Source organism: Helianthus annuus, chromosome 8 (genome assembly GCF_002127325.2).
Source record: "Helianthus annuus cultivar XRQ/B chromosome 8, HanXRQr2.0-SUNRISE, whole genome shotgun sequence".
Taxonomy (NCBI): domain Eukaryota; kingdom Viridiplantae; phylum Streptophyta; class Magnoliopsida; order Asterales; family Asteraceae; genus Helianthus; species Helianthus annuus.
This window is the reverse complement of record NC_035440.2, coordinates 31070123-31080236: the sequence shown is the minus strand read 5'-3', so window position 1 is coordinate 31080236 and position 10114 is coordinate 31070123. Positions and strand designations below refer to the sequence as shown.

General features: G+C 35.4%; 2 protein-coding genes across 2 annotated transcripts; one reads left to right on the top strand and one right to left on the bottom strand.

Moving 5' to 3' along the window:
- Positions 1 to 226: 226 nt before the first annotated feature.
- Positions 227 to 2278, bottom strand: LOC110869811. The gene is made up of 3 exons (XM_035975954.1): positions 1268 to 2278; positions 911 to 1196; positions 227 to 768 (listed from the first exon to the last, which is right to left on the bottom strand). The coding sequence occupies exons 1-3, from the start codon at positions 2276 to 2278 to the stop codon at positions 227 to 229; spliced, it is 1839 nt and encodes a 612-aa protein (XP_035831847.1).
- A 2872-nt stretch (positions 2279 to 5150) lies between these two features.
- LOC110872534 (60S ribosomal protein L35-2) lies at positions 5151 to 7585 on the top strand. Its single transcript, XM_022121345.2, has 4 exons — positions 5151 to 5299; positions 5376 to 5511; positions 7002 to 7158; positions 7379 to 7585. Exons 1-4 carry the CDS (start codon positions 5296 to 5298, stop codon positions 7451 to 7453), a joined length of 372 nt encoding a protein of 123 aa, XP_021977037.1. The 5' UTR covers positions 5151 to 5295; the 3' UTR covers positions 7454 to 7585.
- Positions 7586 to 10114: the final 2529 nt, after the last annotated feature.

The following is a 10114-nucleotide window of genomic DNA, read 5'->3' as shown; positions in this document are numbered from 1 at the left end:
GTCTTCATGAGCAACGGTTTCCTTGCCTTTACGCGAACGTTGTTGCGATGGGATTGGGGCTGAACAAACGTCACGATGATGGCCGTGTGACTTACACCTACCACAATATAGAGGCGTGGGTTCTTCCCCCCGAGACAAGATTCGGTTGTTTGCTCGCGGACGGCCAGACTGACGTTTTGTAATATGCGGGGGGCGAACATTTATAAGACCTTCTGGTATCTCCCATTCAGATAGATTTATGAGGAAGAGGATTAATCGCTTCCTCGTAAGTTTTTTTATATACTTCATTGGAATAACATCGGAAAGCATAATGACTGCAGTCAGTTTCACCTAAGAATTTGGATACGGCAATCACGTGCCCACAGGGTAGTCCAGAAACTTGCCAAACACGGCAACTACATGTTCGATCGGAAAAATCTACAAAACCACGCTTTTTCCTGTCGTCAACATCAAAAGTGGTCAACCCTACACCAGCGACAGTCCAAGTTCTAGACCCATCAATTTTCTTTGCAATTTTTTTTTGAGCCCACTGGGTAAGCTCATGTCTTTCCTTAATTCCCTCCAGCCGACGATCATAGAACCATTTTTGAACAGATTGACGGAAAAATTCAATAAGTTGGGTTACTGGCAATTTACGATAGTCTTTAGACAAAGCGTTAATTGACTCTGCACTGTTAGATGTCATATAATGATATCGATTGCCGGGACAATGCGCTCTTGCCCACCGACCAAACCCAATACTTACTAAAGTGTTCCGTATTCTAGGAACTGCAAGACATAGAGTGTGGAAAGACTCATTAAAATCAGACACCCGGTAAGATTTACATGTCTTCCACCAGAGGCTCTCGTATTCCTTTTTTTTTATTCGACGGTAAGCTTAAGTTCACCATTAAATGTCGACAGCAGAGACCGTGATAAGCGTGTGGAAACACGTTGCTTACAGCTAAATGTATTGAATTGGCCCTATCCGATATGATCGCCATATCTGGAATTTCACCAACACAGCCTTTAAGCTTTGAGAGGAACCATGTCCAAGAAGCACCATCCTCTGATTTGCCTATTCCATAGGCAATTGGTAAAATCTGGTTATTTCCGTCCATGCCAACTGCTAAAAACAATGTTCCTTTAAATTCACCCTTCAAATGGGCAGCGTCTATAATAATAACAGGTCTTAAATTACGCATAAAACTACGAACCTGAAAAAAAAAATTAGTGAATGACCATCTTATTTTAAGATAAAAAAAATATTATTAAGGTTCCGACTTACCGCTGCACCAATAGCCACAAAGACCATTTCAAACCGACTCTCGTCGTCAATCCAAATGTGAGTCACTGTTCCCGGATTCGCCCGCTCCAAATTGTAACAATAAATTGGGAGTTCGGCAAAAGAATCTCTGCTTGTACCTTGCAAGAGTTCTAAAGCATGACATTTTCCACGCCATGCTTGCATGTAACTAATATCAATTCCTAAATTTTGTTTAAAATCGGACTTTATCTCGTTTCCGCGATAAATTTGACCACCGTCTTTTAATTGAGGCACTAAATAATGACCCACAACTTGGAGGTTTTCCTGACGAAAATGTGGGTGTGTGAGCGTCTTTGAACAAGTGTGTTTATCGTTGAAATATTTAACATAAAATGCGCTATCACCAGCAAAGCCGTATGCCCTAAAACGCCACTCACAACCATCAACAGAACATGACACTTCGTACCGTGTTTTAGACGATCTGTCAACTTTAAACTCAAATCGTTCTATCAAACATTTTTTACCCAATTCAAGTTTCATTTCCTCTTTGCTATTAAAAATGTGGCCTGGCTCGAACACAATAGAAGATATGCCTTGGCTATTACTCGGTAAGTATAATTGGGTACAGTTTTCATAAATTTTTTTATCACTTTCATCAAAAGATAAATTTAAACCAGGAACTCTGAAATTGTTTAAAAATGCGCAATCAGAAGACTCAACACCGGGTTCTTGAATGACATATAACTGAAATAATTCAAACGGTTTACTCTCAGCCAAATTAAAGAAAAAAACAACATCATTATCATTCATTATATCGATCGGATCTGTAAACGAAGACATCCGGTAGGATATCCGAGTAATATTTTGAATATCACACATCTTGCGAATATAACTTAAAAAAGTGATGTAGGAAAAATTGGTTTCAACTTCTAAACCACGTCTAGTAATACAATCGTGACCGGCAACATACTCGATGTTCCCGTTAACAACCTCCCACTTTCCCCCGGTGTATATCACAAACTTAACACCCATGAGTTATACTAAACGTGACCAAACTATGTATTCATACAAAGATAACGAGAAGACAAAAAACAAATGTGTGCAAAATCCAGATGTTATATATATACTTAAGAAATTATACATAAAAAACACATGTGTAGCGGCTTGGGGGTAGGTGGGATGCTGAAGCGGCTCGTATCCGGGGTGTAGCGGCTTGGGCATAGGTTGAAACGGCTTGGGGGTAGGTGGCATGCTGAAGCGGCTTAGATCCAGGGTATAGCGGCTTGGAATGGGGCAAAGCGGCTCGGCTTGGCAGTACCACAAAGCGGCATAAATCAGGCAGGGGGCGAAGCGGCTTGGCTTGGGGATGAAGCGGCTCGGCTGACAGGTGTGGCGGCATAAAGCCGGTTCAGGTTAAAGGGACACGTGTCCGCTTGGTTGTGGCTGGATTGAAGGTGCATAAAAATGGGGGTTCACTTGGATGGGAAGGTCCATTAAGCCTGGTCAAATGGCTATTTTCGTAAAAAGGTTGGTCAAGCGGCTATTTTGGTAATTTTCCCTACATAAAAACTCACCCGGATACAATTATATGCGTGCAACTTAAGCAAGACTCATTTAATCCATTTATTTCTAAAAAGTCAAACATGTTTTTTTTTTTTAAAGAAAACTTCATTAAACCAAGGCCAGCCCGATCAAAAACAACGGGCGGCCCAACGACAACAAAACCTTACAAGAATTTACACCAATTAGCCCATGTAAAATCTATACACTTAGTCCTGCTTCTAAACCACAAGAATCCAGCAGCCATAATTGATCTGAACACCTCTTCAGCCTTAAGAATCTTGCCATTAAAGACTCGATCATTCCTCGCTTTCCAAATAAACCAACACGTGATTACCACGATACCTTGGAACATGGACTGCTCATGTTAATGTGTTAACGGGTTATACATATGCAAAATAGCTTGGAGGTTGTAATGACGGGTTAAACAGATTAACGAGTCAACATGTTTAATTAAATATTTAATTAAAGTGGTGAAACACTGAACTCAAAACTAACCTATACAAGCCACTTAAAACACATCCAAAATTTCCAATCTTGGAACAAAAAATTCACACAATACTCATCCAGTAACATTTGCTTATTATTTCTGTATGTTGTATCACAAACAAATTTATTGTTTTATGTGACTTAAAGTAGATTTTGTTTTCACACAGTTTTCTTTACATATAGTTTTTTTAATCACATTCACACATTATCATTCCTAATTTTTCATATAATCTATGTATAAATTAAAAGAAGATTGATAGTGACTTTTCGTCCTTTAATCTATCTCGTTTTTTTTAGTGTAAACTTTTATTTGGAATCCATTTAGTTTAATCTTTAACCAAATTACTTTTCTACTTTTAAATAGTTTTTTTATCGAACACGTTAATACTATTTTAGACATAATTTTTAACTTTCCTTTTTCTTTGCTATAACGACTGTGGCCAGGGTTTTTTTTAGTTTAGTTTTTTAACGAATGCGTCGATACTCTTTTTAACATATTTTTTAACTTTTCTTTTACTTTGCTATAACGAGTGCACCGAAACCGACCAAGTTTCTATTGTTTTCCATTTCTTTTACATTTGTTATTTGTTATATTGTTTTACATTTTCTTATTACTTTTTTACCTTTGCTTCTTAACACATTTAGATATCATTTTATTTAATTTGACAAATTCATTTATCATTGTCATCGTGTATTATATGTTTTGAATTCTAACCGCGTGTTGCGCAACACATGGGTAACTCTGACCCTAGTTTTTATAAAAGAAAGAGAAGATAACAAAACTAGACTGGGTTGGGCTTATGTGGGCCTGTAAAGGGTATACAGACTAGATTGGGCATGGGCTTATGAAAATTATTTATAAAAATAAGGAATAATTGCATATTTCCCCTTAAAAAAACATACTAATTGCATATATACCCAAGCCAAAACTAGAATTGCATATTTCCCCTTTATCATAAAATTGAATAGATTGCCCTTTTCAAAATCAAAATATCCTCATCACTCACACAAAATCATCGATCAAGGGAAATCTCCAGTTTCAAAATATCCAAACTGACTCTTCACGTTCTTCTCCCTTTGCGATTCAGTCGGCGCCGATATTCCGTCAATATGTTTTCTACTCTATTACAATTAAGTGTGATGAATGCTTTCGATTTGTTGTTTTTGACCTTGAATTCTGTTTTAGTTGGAGGTTTAGTTAGTAATTTTATGAGGGAATCTATAAAGCAATAGTTGTTCTTTATTTTCTTCATTGCTTGCAGTCATCGTATGTTCGAACTGTGTAGCTTTAATGTTCGGTTTTTTATTTTGATGGATGCATATGCTAAAACCACAAAGTCAGGGGAGATATCATATATGGATGCATATGGTTTTTGACGTTGAACTGATGATGTTTTTTATTTTCTACATTTTCTTGATGTCATATGGATAAATAAATATATGGCTTTCAATTGTTTTGTTACATGGATTTTTGGTGTTTATTTTTTATGATTTCTTTGTACCATAACAGATTAAAGTTTTGACTTTACTCATATTTTTAAAGATTGTTACTTTAGCTTGTCATAGATGGAAAAACAAAGAAGAAATGCCAAAAAGAAACTTTGTAAAGAGGTACAAAATGAATAAAAACTAATTAGCGAAACGTAAGGAAAAAAACAAAAACAAAATAAAATTTGTGAAAAAAAACACAAAAACTAGTAAATATGCAACTTCTTTAATGTTTAGTAAATTAAGGGTAAAATAGTCATTATATAATTAAACTTTAATAAAATAAATTAAAATGGGTAAATTTACAATTTTATTAGTTAATGAAGGGGAAATATGCAATTTTAATTTAGACTTGAGTATATATGCAATTAAAAGGTTTTATAGGGGGAAATATGAAATTGTCCCTAAAAATAAATAAATATTCCTAACCTGAACGTGAAGCACTGGTTCGTCGTTTTATTCTAGGGTTTCAGAAGACTACAGCGGCGGCATTTGCAACAAACTCATAATCCATGGGTAATCTCCATTGCTAACAAGCCTGTAGCTTTTTAGTTTTTTATTGAATTTTGACAAATTATTACTTAAAATGCAGCTAGAATCAAAGTTCACGAGTTGAGGGAGAAATCAAAAACTGATTTGTTTGCTCAGTTGAAGGATCTAAAAACTGAACTCGCACTCCTCCGTGTTGCTAAAGTCACCGGTGGTGCTCCTAACAAGCTCTCCAAAATGTAATTTCTACTTCCTGATGATCTATTATATTTACACGCAATTTGGACATGTGTACTGTAGTTTGTGTTTATTGTTTACTTTAGCGTAAATTGGAAATGTTTTAAAGATTTTTATATTCTGAATTAGTGTTTTTGATCTAGGAGTTAAAATGTGGTTTAGGAATATCTAGATTGCTTTTTAGGTTTTGATTTCTGCTCTATAGCATTTTGTATTGAAGAATGTTAAAGATATTGTGTTTTTGTGTCTGTCTTGTAGTTGTTACGTTAAATGTTAATCTGTGTAGTTAAGAGTGCATGAGGCGTGCCTAGGCATTCAGGTGAGGCCATAGTTGTCAGTATCGAGCGTAGCGATCGCTATAGTGCGCTAAGTAGCGTATAGGTCTAGGCTGGCTATTACGATTGTAGCGATAGATAGCGATAATAGCAACAATTTATTTGTTTTTATGTTTCTTAACGTAAATAGCAATTAAATATAGCTATAAAATAGCTGGAGTTTAGGTTTTTGTTAAATACAACAACAACCATACCCAGTAAATCCCACAAATAGCAAAGCTACTTATAGGGTATGGGGAGGGTGGGATGTAGACAGACCTTGCCTCTATCCCTAGGGATAGAGAGGCGGCTTCTAGAGAGACCCTCGGCTCCAAAACGAACAACATGCCAACACACCTAGTCAAACAATATAGAAATAGCATACAACATCATTTGGACATAATATAATGTAAATAGGAAGCCACCAATACCAAGAAAGTGATCAGAGTGACACAATATAATGTAAATCATGTATAAAAGCATACAACATCATTTGGACATAAACACCATAAGGCAATCACTGGTAAAATCACTTTAAGAATAAGAAAGACCTACATCCCTAAAAAACACCTAAGACCTTACTGCAATATCCTCTAGAAGTCCTTAACCCTAATCCTACGCCTCCACAAAGTCCTATCTTGGACCATGTCCTCAGAAAGATGCAACTCTAGTATTCATATAATATACATATAAAAAAATTAATTTTTTTTCCTAGTGTATTTCTATTTATCGCTATTCGCTATGTAGCATATAGGTATCTTATCGCTATTTGTCGCTATTCGCCATTAACAACTATGGGTGAGGCTGGGTGCATGTTTAGTGCCTTGAGTGCATCACGACGCGGAAAACACCTAAACCTAAAAAACCTCCCTGTACCGGTCAATATTAGTTTTAAACGGTCTGAACCAGCCAAAAATCAGTCTAAACAAGCCGGAAACATGTCTAAAACAGCTAATATGGCATGGACTGTCATCTGCTTCTTTTTGCACGTTGCGCTTAGGCAACGGGTGCATGCAGTTTTTACATTTTGAGCTTTTTGACTCCAAACAGTGTTAGTTATTGAACATATTTATGTTGGATTGTAAAATGGTTGTTATGTCTTGCAAACACTTGGCTTTACTAGAGTTATAATTTTATAATGTCAAGTTTGTAAACCGTATCTGTTATTGTGGGTGCAGAAAAGTGGTGAGGACTTCTATTGCACAGGTGTTGACTGTTATTTCACAGACACAGAAGGCAAAGCTCAGGGAAGCTTACAAGAACAAGAAGTACTTGCCTCTTGATTTGCGCCCTAAGAAGACCAGAGCCATTCGTAGGCGTTTGACCAAACATCAGGTATCGTTAAAGTCTTTTTTTCTTTATGATCGAATTTCAATGTGACCAACATGAATCTGTACTTCTGCTATAGTCGTGAGGGAGTGGTAACACAGACGGGTTTTGGGTTAAGTAATTATAATCCAAGAGCTGAAATACCCGAATTCCAATGGCTTTGGGTGGTTAATTTGGTTCGTGACATATTGTTGATTGGTGTCTTGTTTGTTTTGTTGGATGGTAGGCGTCGTTGAAGACGGAACGAGAGAAGAAAAAGGAGAAGTACTTTCCATTGAGGAAGTATGCTATTAAGGCTTAGTTATATCGAGTATTAAGGGTCGTCTCACTTAATTTTGAGCTTTTATCTTTACACACTTTGATGTTTTTGGTCTAAGTTCATTCTGTATCACTTGATCTTCATATTGAAATTACATGTTTTTGTTTTACATTTTTTGTTAGAATCCAATTTTCATGCTCCAATCTTTGTTGCGACTTTTGTAAATTACTGCTGCTGATTTAAAGCCTCATAGGTCTAAACAAACATTTTAGAAGTTATTTTTGAAAGTCGAAAGATCGCATAATTCATAGGAGTTAGAAGTTTAAGCTCGTTTGCAGGATCGGATAACCGAACAATCTTACAATTTTTTCGTCAATCCTACCTACATAGCGAGCCTATGTACGTTTGACATTTCAATTTAGGCTTCAAATCTCTCTTTTGTTCATAATTTTAGTCTCAAGATTTGTGTTTTTATGTGATTTTTTGTGTACTGTTTTAGTCTCAAGATACCTTTTTATGTTTGATTTGTGTTTTCATGTGTTTTTGTGGATTTTACGGACTCATGGTGAGCGTATAGCCGAGTTAACTTGACCCAATAATTAGCAGATGGTTTGGTTAAACCATAACTGATTAACCTAAAATTGTGGTTTCGTTTTGGTTTTGGTGTGTGGCATAAGCGTAACCGAACCGGTAACTTTTTTGTAACTCGCATTGCATCCATGTTTGTTGTCCTAAAGGCTAAAACTGCTCACATATTACCAACTCCACTGGTTCAAATTCAGTTGACATTAGCACGAATCATTATTTAATGCGGGTAAGTCGGTAAGTCAGTAACGCTTGCGAGACTTTAAGGTGTTAGGGTCCACCCCTAATCAACCAATCACATTTTTTTTAGTTTTTAGTTAAATCAAAACGTAATTATTAAAGAGTGCGTTAGTTAAATTAGAACGGATGGTGATATGACTTGGAACTTTTTTCTGGGTATTTTTCTTATTATATCTAATCATTGGTGTGATATTAAAGTGTCACTTGTATTAGAAGCATCTTACCACTAATAAATATGATAATGAAATCATTTTTAAAAATGAAAAGTTTAGGGGGTGTCTTTGTTAGTCAAATTAAGTGTGAGACTAAAAGCAAAGTAGTCACGTTTGAATAATGAATTCAAGGACATATAGTTTAAATAATTTATTTATTTTCATAAATAGGTATATTGAAAAATATATTCTATTTAAATTACAAGTTTTGTCCTTTATGTTTACGTCAAATTGCAGACGGTGTCCTTTAGCGTAAAAGTTGACAAGTTTTGTACTTAATGTTCCAAAATCTTGCACGTTATGTTCTTCAGGCAAAACTCAATTAAATTTTTTGATTGAATCTGGTCTTGTGCCTTTCACATGAGGGTATTTTTGTCATTTCACCTCCTTAGAGACTATTTTTTTTAAAACAACTTATATTAAGGGACTATTGTGTAAATAATGAAAAGTTTATAATAAAAAGAAAAAAAAGTTCTTTTTCTAAACTTCCTTTCTCTCTCTTCTCTCTCTCCTGCGATCGTGGATGGAGGAGACAGTAAGGTGGATGATGAATGGTGGTGGTGATGTCAGTTGTTCTTGATTTGGGGATGGTGGTGGAAGTGGGGGGTAGTGGTGATGGTGGTTGTAGATGATGAAAGGTTGCGGTGGTGGTGGTGGTGGTGGCGGTGGCGACGGAAGTGGGTGGTTCGCAGGTGGTGGTGGTGGTTAAGGATGATGAAGGGTGGTGGTGATGTCAATTGTTCTTGATTTGAGGATGGTGGATGGTAGTGGTGATTGTGGTTGTAGGTGGTAATAATAATAATAATAATAATAATAATAATAATAATAATAATAATAATAATAATAATAATAATAATAATATTTTTTTTATTTTTTAAATAATATTAAATACATGGATAAAAAGACTAAAATACCCTTTTGTAATTTGATTTAACCAAAAAATTAACTGGGTTTGACCTAAAGGACATAACGTGTAAGATTTTGAAACATTAAGTACAGAACTTGTCAACTTTTGCGTTAAATAACACCGCTTATAATTTGATGTAAACGTAAAGAACAAGACTTGTAATTTACTCTTTTATTTATAATGAATTCAAGTTTATATACATCGTAGTACTTAACCCGTATTTCCCTAACATTCTCTCCAAAGCTCAAGGGTTCGAACCCCCTCTTGTTTTGTTTTTTTAGGGATTTTCTATAGGTTTCTTTATATAAAAGCCAAATGTGTGTATGTGTTTTATTTAAATATATTTGTGATTTTTGTGCTTATTTTAAATTAGAGTTAAATGCCTGGTTGGTTCCTACGGTTTTCAGATATTGTAGAGTTGATCACAATACCTCAATAATTACAGAGCTCCTAGTGGATGTAATTTTTGCACCTGTGTGGTTCTTATCACTTAGCTTTGTTAAGATTCTTAGTTAAGTGTGTGCGAAATAACTGGATTTAGAGCTTTTACAACCACTGGGACTACACGAGTGCAAAAGACCACATTGTAACGCTTCGCATTTTGTACTTTCCTTATTTAGAAGGTGTAATCGTATTTCTATTTTTAGAAACTTGTAATCGTATTGTATTCGTAATTCACTTCCAATCTTGTAATCCGAGGCTTTGATCATAATGGAAATTCACTTTTATACATATACTTGTTACATACTTGTGTTATCC